The 17,624-nt window shown below is 42.9% G+C and overlaps 1 protein-coding gene across 1 annotated transcript in view; it reads right to left on the bottom strand.

Moving 5' to 3' along the window:
* Positions 1–1,047: 1,047 nt before the first annotated feature.
* The window catches only part of eps15l1a (epidermal growth factor receptor pathway substrate 15-like 1a), a gene marked incomplete at both ends in the record, with an annotated part of 148,269 nt that continues 131,692 nt past the window's right edge, over positions 1,048–17,624 (bottom strand). The window contains 2 exons of the mRNA XM_084309500.1: positions 1,048–1,194; positions 12,333–12,568. Coding sequence (XP_084165626.1) covers positions 1,048–1,194; positions 12,333–12,568 — 383 coding nt within the window. The remainder of the gene's footprint in view (positions 1,195–12,332; positions 12,569–17,624) is intronic.

Below are 17,624 nucleotides of genomic sequence, written 5' to 3' on the forward strand. Positions count from 1 at the left end.
TATGCTTTTAATAAGTTTACTAAAGTATAACTTAAGTTTGGTAAACAGTTTTTAAGTGTACCGTACTTAAGATTACAGCTTATTAACGACTATCATACTAAACATGTGTTTTGAATTAGTACATGAAAGCAAAAGTACCAAAAATGCATTGCAGGTATAGTCTCAGAAAAGTATGCATGTGTATTAATATACTTTCAGTGCGGAAAATATACTAATGTCTGACTTTGGTTAACCTACTCTGAGTACTAGACAGACAGTTTGCTGCCAGCTAAATCAATCACAAGTGTACTAAATAGACTTTCCAATCCTGTGACTGCCTAAACCCTCTGGTACTCCTAAATGTCAAACCCCACCCATCTGGCACACTTAGTGGCCTAAAAACAAACTATAATGAGTATTTGCAAATACTAGACCGACGTATCAAAAGCAATTACATCAATAGATGGAATATACACAACTTTTGGAGACACCCGAGATTGCTGGGATGACACCCATCATCACTTGGACGTTGCCGTTTCAAAAGCTCGCTGGCAGGCTACACCGCATTGAACAAAGCCACTTTAGGTTTAGCTGACAGGGACTGGTGTCAGTAGTACTAATTCATATATTTTGTACCCAGTTTAATCATCAGCTCTAAATTTTATATTACTATTGCACTTTACTGTTACATTTGCACTCTGGTTGGATCATGCCAAACCTCTTTTCGTTGTACTGTACTTGTGCTGTATGATGATATAAATAAATCTAATCTAATCTAATTTAATCAAAACACCAGCCTTTTCTAATCTTCGAACGACCCACAAGCTAGGATGACAGGCTACGATCGATCTAGCGAGAACGTTTAAAACAATAACAAAAGACGAGTCGTTCCGTTTGACGAAACTATCGAATGACGGGTGTCTCCGGCCGTGACACGCGCGTGTCTCCACAAGTCTTTTACGTGTCGTCAGATGTCACAGGCACTCTGGTGGCGTGCTTGGCCCCGGCTGTGGTGTGTGTGTGCATGTGTGTGTATGTGTGTGTGTGTGTGTGTTGGGCGGGTCCATGTCATGCGTTGGACATCTCTGCCTTGCTGAGGGCGATGGCCAGCTCCAAGTCCTCCTGCTCCTGCTGCCTCAGCCTCTTCAGCCTCTCGCGCTCTGCACGCTCACTCTCACGCTTAGCCCACTCCAACTGCTGGGCCTCGTTCCCCAACTGGACGAGGAGAGAGGAGGAGAGAGGAGGAGCCAAGTTATGAAGAAGAGAGAGAGGGGGAGGAAGGAGGAAAAGAGGGAGAGGGATGTATTTAATAAACCCTGAAAAACCTTGCTGGTCCCTGGCTGTAATATGCATAACGCTATGCTAGATACATTCATATTATATTACATAATAGTACATATTAATATTACAACTCTGTAAATACATTCTGTTAATCAACTGTACATTGTATATTACTTTTGCACTTTACTGTTACATTTGCACTCTGGTTGGAAGCCACACTGTACTTGTGCTATATAATATAGGTGACCACAATAAAGAATATTCAATATACAGTAAGTGACCACAATGAAGAATATTCAATATAGGTGACCACAATAAAACATATTCAATATAAGTGACCACAATGAAGAATATTCAATATAGGTGACCACATAAAGACTATTCAATATACGGTAGGTGACCACAATAAAACATATTCAATATAGGTGACCACAATAAAACATATTCAATATAAGTGACTACAATAAAACATATTCAATATAGGTGACCACAATAAAACATATTCAATATAAGTGACTACAATAAAACATATTCAATATAAGTGACCACAATGAAGAATATTCAATATAGGTGACCACATAAAGACTATTCAATATACGGTAGGTGACCACAATAAAACATATTCAATACAAGTGACTACAATAAAGAATATTCAATATAGGTGACTACAATAAAACATATTCAATACAAGTGACTACAATAAAGAATATTCAATATAGGTGACCACAATAAGGAATATATTCCAAAAAGGATTTGTCTGAATTTCAATGCGCTGTGTTCAAACTTACCTTGACTTTGTCAGGTCCTGGGAGAAAAGAGGGCAGATTACAAAACAAGGAAGAAGGATTATAAATCAGGCTTCATGAATATCAGCGTGGTGATCTACACTAGTTTACACACCACAATACACTGCTACTTGGTTAGGATACACCACCACCACCACCAAAACAACCACCACAAAACAGTTCACAGTCTCTAGTCGAGGTGTAGCTCTGTATGCATCACATACAAAGCTCTATAACAAACTGCCATGGATTCTGAGGGTTAAGTCAAAACTTGTCCTAACAAATTATTGCAAGCTGAGGCTTTTTCTGTGGTTTTCTGGGAAAGCTAGACAAATACTCAGTGCTTCCACCACTGGTCGCCAATAAAACACATTACCTCACTGATAACCTCAAGATGCTGATCTTATTGGCGACCAGTGGTGGCAGCACCGAGCGTTCGTCAACTGGAGGATTTGAAAGGAGACTTCGGAGAGAAAGGGGTAATTTTATTCTGTATTTTAGCAGCAGCTCGTGTTTTCACCCCACCAGTCTTTGTGGAGATTGATCCTTTTGAAATGGAGGTGGTATATCCTTTAAACTACTGGCAAGCAACACTGTGAGCACTGGGGACAATGAGCAGCTAAACATGCTTTTAACATGATGGTAATGCATGGCTAACATGGTAAACAGGCAAAGAGAAGATTGTTAAAGTGACAATAGAAGAAACGGTCAATGTTAGCAGAAGGGAGTGATGGAGTTCCTACATGATCAAGACTCACAGCTGGGTCAAAGCAGCACCTTTTAAGTTAATTCCTCCCAGTTAGGCCCTACTAATGTGATACCTTCACTAGTTAGGCCATACTAATGTGATACCTTCACTAGTTAGGCCCTACTAATGTGATACCTTCACTAGTTGGTTCTGATGGAATAGGCTTATAGTGGTGGCTTTTGCATAGAAAAAAAACCGACAACGTTGCTAATTCCAACTCCTCTGGAATTGAGTTGTTTGAACCAGTGACATTTTCATGTAGAACCATAAAATGTTTAGCAAAAATGTTTGGTTGTAGCCAGAATGTAAAGTTTGGTTGTAGCCAGAATGAAAAATGTGGTTGTAGCCAGAATGAAAAATGTGGTTGTAGCCAGAATGAAAAATGTGGTTGTAGCCAGAATAAGAAATGTGGTTGTAGCTAATCTACAATCAAGTTTATCTTGAAACGTCTTTGTTTGTTGGAAAATGAAATAGTTGTACAGGCTATGGGCTTGTTACCAGAACTTGTAATGTTGAATACACTATTATAATACAATATAATCTATAACAGCTGGATACGGTTAGTGAATTTATTTTGGCATTGCTATACATGTCACTGATGAAGCCAGCTTGGTCAGCTATCTGTTCAGCTGTTGTACTTTTAACAGAGTTTCTTTTGCTGTGAGGACCAGATGAAGAAGAATCTTGTCCAAGTTTGGAGTTCACTAAAGGCATGCTTGGAGGACACACGCAAACACAGTGAGATAGTCAATCTACAATAATGACACAACACAACGGCTAATACACACTAGGGCTGACCCAACCTCTTTGTAAAAAATATTATAATTTTTTTTACATCATTCTTTCCAAAAGCAAAGAGGCCTAGAAGCGTGGCTAACGCTAATGGCGCGCATACCAGCGAGGCTAACTGCCTAAGAAAACACTGATGGCACTGTAAGAGGATTTCACCCATCTAATGAACACACTAGTCTAGACAAATTGCATGCTTTTGCAGAGGACAAGGAGCCTTCAGTCGACTCCTTCAGACATTAAGCACCCCCCACAGCCCAAATGGAATGTTTTTTTTTTTTTTAAATATATATATATATATTTTCTTTTTTCATTCAGGGGGGTAGTCGACTACCAGTTGACTATCGGCAAGTTTCTAATACTAGATTCACATAGTTTAGCCACAAACCAAAGCAAAGTCAATGGGGTCAAGCTCCTGTCTGTACAAGCTGACTGAGGCTCACAGAAATCTACTTGAACTGGAGTAGATGTCAGTGAGTTTCAGTCAGGAAGGAGCTTGACCCCATTGACTTTGTATTGGAGCTAGTGTGAGGAACAGCATGGATTGTGCTGAGAATGGACTCATCATTGGTAAGTAAGAAATAGGGCTAGTCCAAAAATGGGACCTCTCTCTTTCAGATGAGTAGCAGCTTGGATCAGAATCATGCCTGGGCTAGGGTCAGTCCGCTTTCAAATCAAACTCATTCAGGAAATGGATTTTCCTCACAATGCAAATACCGAAAAAATAATCTTGTTGTACATAATCCAGGCCTATTATTAACAAGTAATAAGGAATGCATGTGCTATCATTAGCAATACTGTGAAATCACAGGGTCTATTCAAGATGCCTTCCAAATGAATTGAAAGTTGAAAGTGAACTGACCTGGGCTCAGCCTTCTGGGCCAAACTATAACTATAGGTTAGTAGCAAACACACAGACAAGGCCATGCGGGGTATCCAGACTCAGAGCTGAGAGTTGAGCAGTGATACATCTACATCAGAACCATCTGGCATAGAACCTGACCTCCTCTAGATGTGTCTGCCTGCTGTCTGTCATTCAGAGAAGTCAGTCAGTCAGTCAGTCAATATTTTAGGCTCAATCACTTCTTTATTACTTGGCTATTATTATTTTTTACTGGTATTGTCATTTTGTCTCTTGCACTCAATGGGCATAATTTATCAAATACACTATCAACCTCATGTCTGCTTAAAATGTGATAGTTAGGGTGGTTGAGCTGGGTTAGTGGGGGTGGTGAGATGGTTGTTTTGATTTATGTTTCATTTTATATAAAGTTTGTAGAGAATGTCAATAAACTGATTTATATATCACTTGTAATTAGTCTTCTGAAATGGTTGGTACGCGTTTTAAATCAGTCGTGGCACAGTACTTTTATCAACCTTTCACACAGAATGACAGACAGAGGCCCATTATTTGAATTTCTGCTCATCCTAACGTTTCTATTATTGCAGTTCACTCTGGATGACGAGCCTCTGCAATGAGACGCCTGCCATGTTTGAGTGTGTTCAAAAAGAAATGTCACTGGGTCTGTTTGTTTTCCTCGTCTGTACGGACCAAAAGCGATAGTGCTGAGTGGGCTGCTTCCTCTGGCTTTGGGATGGAGCCAAGAGGCTGGGTGCTGGGTAGAAGAGAGAAGCCATACGACAACCAGTCTTCAGAACAACTAGCACTGATATTAAAGGGGTAGTCACACACTCGTGCGCACGTCGCAGCACTTGCGAGCGTCATTTGACAAGCCGCTCTGAATGAATGGAAGTGGATGGCCATTTTGTATTTTCACGCTGAATTTCTGCGGCACACACGTTACAAAAGCCTTTGTGAAATACTCATTTTCCGTGGGATTTTTATAAACTTTGGACCTGTACTACATAAGACTTCAGGCTATGGAACCGTTGTTTTCCAGCTCCTACCTCTCAGCTGGAACTTAAAAACAGGCATCTGGCAACCACTAAACAGACATGTGAGTGAGTACACAAAACGTTTACTTCAGTGTGTTCAAATCTCTGTTACTCTATTTCATTAGCACTCAAAGTGATTTGTCTTTATTGTGTAAGAATGTTACCTTTCAAAGGAGACCAGACTCATGCATGTGCTATAAGTATAAAGTATAATAAATCGCAAATAACTTTTTTTCTTAGTCTGGTTTGTTCATACAGAATACTGAAAAAATAAGAGAAATTGAGATCAATCAAGATTTCTTTTTCCCAGTGGTCAACTGTTCTGGAATGTACTTTACAGTACTGCGTTTTACTTTTACCTCGAAAGTGCTTGAGTTTACAAAAGGTCCTTTGCGCTATATATATTATTCCTAAATACGCTGCACTTTGTTAAAAATTGCATTGTTCTGTTGGTCTGTGTAGTAGCTAATACAGGATATTGCTGTTCATTGATTCACTCGTATAAAAAAATCTATTTGAATTGAACAATTTTGCTTTTCGCATTAAATATTGATATGCGATTAAAATGCAATTCGTTTAGATTAATTAAATATAAAGTCTCTAATTAATTCGATAACTTTTTTTTTATCAAATTATTATTATTATAGGACACCACAAATAATTTTTTAAGTTTAACACATTGGGCGCCATGCATTGTGCCCATCATTATGCCCTCTCTGCCACCGCTGTAAGCCTATGGAGATGTTTACCTTCTTTGCAGGGCTATAACTTTTTAAATATTATAGCTATATCTGCATTACTATGGCCCATTCAACATCGGGTATCTATCGTGCCGGATGTGGGAACGTTATATTTTTTCATTCATACATTGTTGTGTTAATACCATCGAGAATATAAGTATGTTTTTAAGCTTTTCTGCTGTAATTCCTAAAACGCTAGTTATAGGCCCTGAAGCATATGCTAGATTATCGATTGGCGTTTCTTTCCTATACACGCTATATAAAAAAATTCAAATGTATATGATCGGTATACATTATGCTTCATCATGCGTGAAGGAGGAAAGGGGGGGGGGGGTCATTTATAATTCCTTGATCGTCAGTAACGGCTTTATTTAGTATGGGTTGATATATTGATCAGACTGATTGCAAACAAAGAAATGGACAATCAAGCTGAAAGTAACATTAGTTGCCTCTTACCGTTCGGCGATGAGACTGGAGGAAAAATATCCCAATTATTTTACGTCGATCTGCTAGATCCATTTCCGGTTTGTATTACGCAATAAACGCCGAAATCATATTGATTATTGCGTTTCGAAAGCGATCCAAATGCACTCGAGTGTGTATATTGATCCACGCCACAATATATCTCTGGCGGAGGAATTTCCTCGATGGACCGATCGCCACTTCCGGTTTGGCGTGAGTGTAACTCACCCGACCATCCACCAGGCGGCGGTATTGAGGCGTTGCAATATCAGAACAGGGTCTGGATGCGATCCGGAAGGAGGCTGGATGAATTATGAATGCCATGGCGAAGAAATTAAATATTGATCCCAAACACGTGATACGCCGTTGTTGGCGTTCAACGCATGGCGGGCAATAACGATTAAGCCGTTCTTGGCGCACAATGTGTTAAGAATGGTGTGTTGGCTTATAGCCCCTCCCTTTCCTCACTATTGGATCTCCACGAAAAACGAAACCAGTTTAGTTTAGCTTAACTTAGTTAGCGTTAGCAGCTAAGGTTAGCTAAGGTTTTTACCGCAACGTGAGCATACAGGAATGGCGAGGATGCAAAACATGTTAGACGCATTGGACCCGTTGCTCGCAGAGTTTTCACTGCACATAGAAACAGTGCGACTAGCGAGAGGAGTTATCACAGGGCTGTCGAACGCAGGACTGAAGATCTAGATGTCATAGCTTCTAGAGAGGAGTTGTCACAGGGCTGTCGAACGCAGGACTGAAGATCTAGATGTCATAGCTTCTAGAGAGGAGTTGTCACAGGGCTGTCGAACGCAGGACTGAAGATCTAGATGTCATAGCTTCTAGAGAGGAGTTGTCACAGGGCTGTCGAACGCAGGACTGAAGATCTAGATGTCATAGCTTCTAGAGAGGAGTTGTCACAGGGCTGTCGAACGCAGGACTGAAGATCTAGATGTCATAGCTTCTAGAGAGGAGTTGTCACAGGGCTGTCGAACGCAGGGCTGAAGATATAGATGTCATAGCTTCTAGAGAGGAGTTGTCACAGGGCTGTCGAACGCAGGGCTGAAGATCTAGATGTCATAGCTTCTAGAGAGGAGTTGTTACAGGGCTGTGGAACGCAGGGCTGAAGATATAGATGTCATAGCTTCTAAAATTGAAGGTCCGCGCTGGTCTGTGTCTATTATGAAATGACAATTGGATTATTTTCTAACTGGGCGGGTCTTAGGTACTGAAATGTGGCACCGATTGATCTAACGTGAATCGGTACTCGGTAGTACCGTCGTAATTCGGTCGGTACCCTTAAAAGTACAGAGTTCAATACCGAATCCTAGCCTGGGCATATGGTTATCATATCACAGCTAAGGGGCTGTCAGCCCTCCACTTTGTGTCAGTCCGAACTACGCCCCTTAGCTGTGATATAATAACCATATACCATGGCCTACCTATTGCTTAATTACGTCACAGCTTTAGTCTGTGGCCCGCAGGTCAATGGCTTCGGAAACATGGCTCGCAATGCGCTGTTAAGGTGCAAGTGCATGTGTTATATTTGGTCTGGTTCCAATACAGTTTTAAATCAACCTACAACATCACACAGTACTTTGCTTTTAAGAAGATAAAACTGCGCCCCCTGGGCTAAGCTGTCAAGTTAGGAACAACCGCTTGTTGGAAGGGTTGCTTGGCTAACAATTGCATGGCAACTAGGCATCTCGCAAGATGTGTTGTGTTTTTTCTTGGGAAGCCCTCAATCAAATGTTGACTCCATAAATTGGCCCTCAGTCATCAACACTTTGAGAACCCCTGGTCTAAGCTTTTTTCTTTTGTAGATCCTAACTTTAGTAAATAGTGAAATGATGGCTTGTTACTAGGGGTGTAACGATGCATCGATTAATCAAAATTAGGGATGGCCGATATTATCGGCCGACCGATATTATCGGCCGATATCGGCAGTAAAATGTGATATCGGAAAATATCGGTATCGGTAAAAAAAAACAAAAAAACAATAACAATATTGCATCCAGTGAAATTATTAGTTACCTGAAATTATTCCGTTTTTTTGGGGGGGAAACCCTGCATATATCGGTATCGGTTGATATCGGTTGATATCGGTATCGGAAATTAAGCGTTGGACAATATCGGAATATCGGTATCGGTAAAAAAGCCAATATCAAGCATCCCTAATCAAAATGCATCGATTCTAATGTATTGATTCAACTGCATCAATTTGAAAATGTTAGAATCGATTATAATCGAAATTAATAGAAAAAATAATATATATATATGTTTTTTTTGTTTTTTGTGTATTGTTTTTATTGATCTATAGTCCATTCATGTGAGGTTCGCCTTTCCCTGGACCTTTAATTCCCTGTCTCCCCACCCACTCGCTCCGTACCTTTAAGGTACTTTGTTGATTTATTGCATTCCCTGCCTCGCTCCGTTCCTTTAAGGTACTGTGAGGATTCTGTGTTGATTGGTTCGTGCCGAACACACACTTCTAAGTCAAGTATCAATTACCATCACGCACCTGATGTGTGTTCTAATTAGCGCCCCAGAGGGCTTTAAATAGCTGGACTTCCCCTTCAGTCCTTGTCGGGTCGTTCTTTATTCTCTCTATTCCGTATCCTTATCTTATCTGTATCTGTATGCTGGTTCGTCTCCGGCGTGAGACGAGGTGCCAGCCATCGCCACCTGTCGCCGTTTGCCTGGAGTGGGACACAGCCGGTGCGCTCTCTAATTGTCCCACTCCAGACGTCTAGCTGGCGCGCTACTACTCCAGACGCACATCGCTCCCTATCCTACGGGGGGATGCGCGCTCTTCAAGCCGACACGCCCCACTCCAGACGTCTAGCTGGCACGCTACTACTCCAGACGCACATCGCTCCCTATCCTACGGGGGGATGCGCGCTCTTCAAGCCGACGCGCCCCACTCCAGACGTCTAGCTGGCGCGCTACTACTCCAGACGCACATCGCTCCCTATCCTACGGGGGGATGCGCGCTCTTCAAGCCGACGCGCCCCACTCCAGACGTCTAGCTGGCGCGCTACTACTCCAGACGCACATCGCTCCCTATCCTACGGGGGGATGCGCGCTCTTCAAGCCGACGCGCCCCACTCCAGACGTCTAGCCGGCGCGCTACTACTCCAGACGCGCATCGCTTCCTAATCCTCTACGGGAGGATGCGTCTCTCCGAGCCGGCGCGCTCTCCGAGCCGGCGCGCTCTTCTCCAGATGCGCTCCACTCCAGACCCCCGAGCCGGCGCGCTCTTCTAGCCGGCGCGCTACTACTCCAGACGCGCTACTACTCCAGACGCGCTACTACTCCAGACGCGCTACTACTCCAGACGCGCTCCACTCCAGACCCCCGAGCCGGCGCGCTCTTCTAGCCGGCGCGCTACTACTCCAGACGCGCTCCTACTCCAGACGCGTTCCTACTCCAGACGCGCATCGCTTCCTAATTCTCTACGGGAGGATGCGTCTCTCCGAGCCGGCGCGTTCTCCGAGCCGGCGCGTTCTCCGAGCCGGCGCGCTCTTCAAGCCGACGCGCCCTACTCCAGACGTCTAGCCGGCGCGCTACTACTCCAGACGCGCATCGCTTCCTAATTCTCTACGGGAGGATGCGTCTCTCCGAGCCGGCGCGCTCTCCGAGCCGGCGCGCTCTTCAAGCCGACGCGCTCCACTCCAGACCCCGAGCCGGCGCGCTCTTCAAGCCGACGCGCATCGCTTCCTAATCCTCTACGGGAGGATGCGTCTCTCCGAGCCGACGCGCTCCACTCCAGACCCCGAGCCGGCGCGCTCTTCTAGCCTGCGCGCTCCTACTCCATCCCTGTAAGCAGCTCTGGCCCTCGCCCTGTCCAAGGCCTTAACCCTGTTTTCTCTGTCCCTGTCTCCAGCCCGCCTCCCCGGGCCTCTGTCCCTGTTCCCCTCTCCAGTGCCCCTGTTCCTGCCCTGTCCTTTAGCCTTAGCCCCTTAGCCTGCTCGCCTCTTAAAGGCACAGTGCCAATTTTCCCTAATTCTTGTTTCCAGTATTTTGTGTTCTCCCTTAAAGGGACAGTGCCGCTTTTTGTTTGTATTCAATAAATGCCCTGTTCTTGGCTTACTCTCATACCTGTCTTGTGTTGTGCGATTGGGGTCGGTTACAAACCACAACAATTCATGCTGAGTGAATCAGTTCCCCCATCCACATATGTATTAGGGCTGTCCCCGACTAAGGATTTGGATAGTCGACTATGATTGGCGAAAATTTGCCGTTAGTCGACTATTAGTCGACTAAAAAAAAAATAATAATAAAGTATAATTTTTATTTTTTTTTATCATTCCATTAGGGCTGTGGGGGGTGCTTAATGTCTGAAGTAGTCGACTGAAGGCTTCTTGTCCTCTGCAAAAGCATGCAATTGGTCCACTGATGGATACATCTTGATATTTGTCTAGTCTAGTGTGTTCATTAGATGGGTGAAATCCTCTTTCAGTGCCTCTGTGCCTGTTTTCGTAGGCAGTTAGCCTCTGGTATGCGTGCCATTAGCGTTAGCCACACTTCTAGGCCTCTTTTCTTTTGGAAAGAATGATAAAAAAATATATATATTTTTTTTTTAATAATTTAAAAAAAAATTGTATTCGACTAAGAGGTTGGCAGTTGACTACGGCTCCTTTCGACCGATTAGTCGACTATTCGACTAATAGGGGTCAGCCCTAATTTGTATATTCAAAAATGTCTGGGGAATTAACTAATAGAAAATGTATCGAATCGTGGTCAAATGATGAGATTTCATGATGCATTGAATCGTTGCCTGAATAATCGTAATCGAAATTAATCGTTGTGAGCAAACTATTTCCATTACTTGTTTGCCGGCTGATATCTAATCGAATCTAATTGAATCTAATAAAATCTAATCGATTCTAATATCCTGTAGGGATATTGAGATTTTACATTTTGATGTTACATTTTCTGCGTCAGGCTCATTGACTCCCATTCATTCCAGCTGCGATTCTGGTCCCATGTAGAGGAACTTCCTCATGAATGCAAAGGACTGTGGGATATAAAGCAACCATTGTCATCTCCTTCCAATAGTGCACCTAGTCTCAAAATTATTAGTTGTAATGGTGTGCTTTGGTTTGAATTCCTGAAAAAACCTGCTCCCTGTACAAAGTATGCAACATAACATAATCACTTGAAAACTGTATTTTATAATACGCCTTATCCCCCTCCATGAGTTTTTAGGCTATGCTATTCTTCCCCATCTACATAATTTCATTGAGCTGTAATTAACACCATGATTCAGAGTCCTTGGATGGCATTATATGAGGACAAATTCAAACTTATTAATTCTAAATATCTTGCAAACCGAATATATTTCGAATATATTTGAGATTGTCTGCAAAATAATATTTGCATTGTTTATATTTGGGGTGAAGTGCCCCTTTAATCAAAAGTCTCCTCATTACTTCCCACTAGAAGGGACCCTAGTTTGAAGCAAGCGGGTAGACCATGGGTAACCTGCGTGCAGTACTCTATGTGTAGTGTTTCAACTAGAACCAATCCCATGGCCCAGTCTGGCCATACGGATGGAGAGAGAGAGAGAGAGAGAGAGAGAGAGAGAGAGAGAGAGAGAGAGAGAGAGAGAGAGAGAGAGAGAGAGAGAGAACAGTATCACTGATCCCAACTTACAGATCTGAGATCTGCAACACCCAAGGGAGAGTCTTTAAGGGTTTTACTTGATGTGGAGGTGGGTGCGAAGGGGTCTTTGCCGCTGAAGGGGTCCCCCAGGCCCTTTTTACTCTGGAAGGGGTCGGCCACAGCTTCACTCCCAAACGGCCGGAAGGGGTCGCACGGTTTGGACGGGTCGCTGGTGCCGGGCATGTTCACTGGCATGTTCACTGGCATGTTCACTGGCGTGCTCTTACCTGTGGGGAGGAGGTAGTGAAGTGCACTCATCACACAAACAGCAAGATCACAAAAGACAAGGGGCAGCAGAGTTAACGGTGTGTGTGGCCGGGGGGGGGGGGGGGGGTTGGTACTTTACAGTAGTAGGCTATCTGCAGGTTTCAACAAGTTACATTTAAGACCTTTTAACCTCCTAAGCACGTTGCTGCACTTTGCCCTCGTCTGTCGGCTCCGGGCTGCATTTTCGCCGATCAACCAATACATTGATGGAAAGGAATTTGCCGCCTTTCGATCGTCACCCCACTCAACCTATTGCATGCCTCCAATCTTGAGTTACAAGACGAAATATCTGACAAGAGTCGTTTGACAAGCCGTTCGGACGAGTGACCACGTCCGGTTGTGCACGGTCCTGAACTGACCAGTCACCCACATTAATTTTATGTGGGATTTTTATAAACATTGGACCTGTACTAGATAAGACTTCAGGCTATGGAACCATTATGTTTTCCAGCTCCTACCTCTCAGCTGGAACTTAAAAACAGGCATCTGGCAACCAGTAAAAAGAAATGTACAAAAAGTACACAACTTTCACTTCAGTGTGTTCAAACCTCTGTTACTCTATTTCATTAGTACTAAAAGTGCTATGTATGTGCTGTAAGTATAATAAATCACAAATTACTTTGGGTGTGCAATCGTCAAAAAGAAAAGAAAAATGTAGCCCCATTTTTGCCCGATGCTTAAGAGGTTAAGACCTTTTTAATACCATGTAGAGCAACATTTTATACCAATTTCATGACCATACTAGCAAATAAACTAAAAAGAAACATAGCAACACTGAACTGCCGGCTGCACAAATTCTCGCACATTCCATACAAGCTCTCGCCAGACGCACCAAGCTCCCGGTAGCCCTGCAAAGACGACTTGAATACAAAAACATTTAATATATTTAATATTATTTCATCTCCCGACAGCCCCCACAAAAAAAAAAGTAATACGTTTTAAGGCCTTAAATTGGCCTTAACACATCCTGCGCCAAAAACGTTGTACAACGTGTTTCAAGGTCATGCTAATTCTGCCATTCCACGGTGTACAACGTTATTGAGATCATATTTCATTTTTTCGCCATGGTATTCAGAATGCCCTCACGGAGCCTGGTCTGATGCAGTGGGAGCCTGCACAACTCTGCAATGCTTCAATACTGCCGCCTGGTGGATGATCGGCGAGTTACAACCGGAAATGGATCTCTGGTGATCTCGGTGCACCGGGCAAATGCGTCCGGCACTCACATATTGTTGCGGGACTCTAGACACACGTCGTGTATATGGATCGCTGCCATAACTCAATAATCGATATGATTTTGGCGTTTATTATTATTATACAAACCGGAAATGGATCGAGTAGTAGATCACCGTCAAATAAGTGGGATCTTTTTCCTCCAGTCTCATTGGCGAACGGTAAGAGGACGCTGACGTCACATTCACGTCTGACGTCAGTGTTTATTATTAATAATGCAAACTGCTCTGATCAATATATCACCCATACTACATAAAGCATTTACTGACGATCACGGAATTATAAACGACCCCCCCCCCCCCCCGTTCATCCGCACATGATCAGTCATAACGTTTAGGATCATGTACAATTGACATTTTTAATATAACGTGTATCGGCAACAAACGGCAGTTGATAATCTATGCGTTTATGCCTATAACTCACGTTCTAGGAATTACTGCAGAAAACGATAAAAACATTTATATTCTAGACGGTATTTTCGTATGAATCTATGAATGAAAAAGTATAATGTTCCTACTTCCTGAACGATAGATAATCGATGTTGAATGGGCCATAGTAATGTCAATTTAGCAATACAATTTAAAAAGTTATAGCCCTGCAAAGAAGGTAAACATCTCCATAGGCTTAGACTGGTGGCAGTGATCATACATTGATGGATAGAAGCGTGGCAGTTAATGTGTTAAGACTTTTTAACACATTGGGTGCCACGGCTCTTCTGGAAGGCGGCTATGCTCATGCCACCCATTAAACCAATGTAGGCCGTCACCTTGTTTGTAGAGCTATAACTATATTCTATATTATAGCTATGGATACAATACTATAGTCATTTGAAACTGGGTTTCTTCCGGTCAAGATGCAAAAAAGAAAAAGAAATTCCATCCATACGTTCCTGTGTTATACAGTGGTGAATATAAGTATGGTTTTAGAGCGGTCTAGCGTCATTCATAGTTATAGCCCTACACGACAAATACATTGTAGATTCTAGCGCTTCTTGCCTGAACCCAGTATTGTTCTGGATTCAAATCTACAATATAGGTATTATGTTCCATCATGAATGCATGAAAGGGGGGGGGGGGGGGGGTTCGATGCTTTGATCATCACCAACAGAATACGTTATGGAGTAGCGTTACACACATACGCTCGGATCACAATGAAAACATTATTGGATCAACGCAAGATTGATACCATATAGCCCTTACCTTGACTAGGATGTACCCCGAAAAGAATATTCCAATTATCTGATCGCCATTCCAAGTATTGATGTCGATCGTGTTGCCAACATAATCCACCAAAGAACATGAATCGGGAGTGTAAGTCCATGTGTTATCCGGAGTGCCGGATGTCCCGCGATGATGTCGGGGAGTTCGTGACCCTCTCTGCGCCGCCCCTATCTCCCTGTCTCCGGCTGTCCCTGAGCAACGACCGGAGTGTTAAATGTCCCTTGACTAAGACGGGGAGAACGTGACCCTCTTTGCGCCGCCCCTGTGCCTCAAATAGATTGCTATCAGCTCTATCTTTAATCTTTCAAAATGTTCAGTTGCTATCGCTATTAGCTCTTATCTTTAATTTTTCAAAATGTACAGTTGCTATTGCATGCACTCATCTGTGTTCCACTACACACATGAGTGCATGCTTACCAACTGTCCGTCTGCAACACTACTATCACCAACATCTAAGAAGGGAGATCCCCCCTTGAATGGCCCTTCTAAGGTTTCTCTCCTCCACACTGCCTGTGGAGCTTTTTTCCCTATTGTTAGGTTTTAGTGAGTTTTTCCTTACCTTCGCGTGGGGTATGTCTGGGAGTGCTTGCATTCTTTCATTTATTTGCATCCATCTAAAAATGTTTGCACCTTATGTTGTTCTGTTCTTGACTTATTGTTATGTTTTCTTCTTGACTTGTTTAAAGAAGATCTGTACGGCCCATGGGGACATTAACGTGTGTTGTCGGGCCCTATAAATAAATTTGATTTGATTTGATTTGATTTATAACCGCTCTTAATGCCCGACTGGGAAAAGCTCAGACCTATATAATCGATGCACAGGCAAATACTCAACGTTTCAAAGGATGTGCAATACCGGCCGCATTCCATTGGACTTTTGCGATCTCAGACTCATTCCCTATGATAACACCAGGCTCCCTGGATGGAATAGGGCAGGGGTGGCCAACCAGTCAGAGACTAAGAGCCACATAAAAGACTGTGGTACCACAAAGAGCCACACCATATACCAGCGTTTCTCAACTTTTTTTTATTCTACGTCCTTATGGAATGAGTGACATAAAAAAAAAATAATAATAATATTATTATTATTATTATAATTTTTCTTTTATGGATGAAAGAGCCGCACATTGACGGGCAAAGAGCCGCACGCGGCTCGCGAGCCGCGGGTTGGCCACCCCTGGAATAGGGTATTCAAATCGGAAGAAATAAAAAACGACCCAGAAACGAGAATCTTCGTTTATGGCACTGAACGGTTGGGGCCCAGAAACGAGAATTCTCGTCTTTGGCACCCAAAGGGTTAATACCCCGCAGATACCCTGAGTAGGAAAACCCACCCTAAAATAGAATGTACATTGTGCTATTTCAATGATCTTGGGACAGTTGAAGTCAATGGCTGTTTCTCAATACCAAGTACTCCCAAGTGGTTACTTGCATTCTTGTGGAGAACGTTCTCCTTGCGTTCACTTAGAATGCATCTTCACCTCAGCAATACACCCACCAAGCGTGAAGTAGATTGGATGAACAGTTCTAACGGTTCTTGAGATGTGCGAGGGACAAACACACACTAAATCAGACACTGCGCTCCCCTGGGTCCTCAACAAGACATCCACCAAGCATGAAGCCGAACGGATGAGCGGTCCTCGAGATATGCTAAGGATAGTCACACACTATAGCGCCACCATCTGGGCAAATAGCACAATATTGGATATTGCACTACCCTGGGCCCTTTGCAACGCACCTGCCGAGTGTGAAGTCAATGGGATGAAGGGTTCATGAGATGTGTAAACAGGGCCCGAAATTAACTTTTTGACTCACCGGTCAGTGGCGGGTAGATGGGAAAAATCTACCCGCCAAGCATATTTCTTACCGGACAAAAAAATACGCATTTTTGTGTCACATATAGGCCTATATATTTCTTTTCAGTACATTTCAAGTAGATAAGGTATTACATTGAAGAATACACAGTTAAATAAGAGGCCAGAGTAAAATTTTTACTCTCTCTCTCTCTGAAGTATAAACTTCACAACACACAATCTAAAACCCCTCCCTACCTCCCTCTCCCAAACCGTTCCTACACATTTTTTTTTTGTATTTTTTTTTTATAATTTTTTAAACAAACATATAAAGAAACAACACATGACAACACACGATAAGATATACAAGCATTAATTAACCGTGCACATCCAATGAAATCACCAATTAGTTAAATGTCTTATACAGGATATACCCCTAATACCTGCTATCTAATACCCTACACACATATGCTCTAGCTCGTACCCCCCCCTCCCGGACCACCCATTGGATAATCCATCCATTATCCCTTGCTCCTAACCAGACACTACCATTATATGCTAGCTTTTATTCTCTCCACCACTTCTAACCACATTGTCATTTTGGATTCATTGAGACCCAAAATTCTTGCTGTAGATATTTCTTGATAAATCACATCGAGATATGTAATAATCCAGACCTTTTTTCCATGCTTTTTAGCCACTGTGATACCCGATAAAACCAATCTCTTTAGCTGTGGGTGTACTGCACACTCAAAAACATCATTCAGCAG

The sequence above is a fragment of the Notolepis coatsorum genome (genome assembly GCF_963971535.1).
Source record: "Notolepis coatsorum genome assembly, chromosome: 3".
NCBI classification, from domain to species: Eukaryota; Metazoa; Chordata; class Actinopteri; order Aulopiformes; family Paralepididae; genus Notolepis; species Notolepis coatsorum.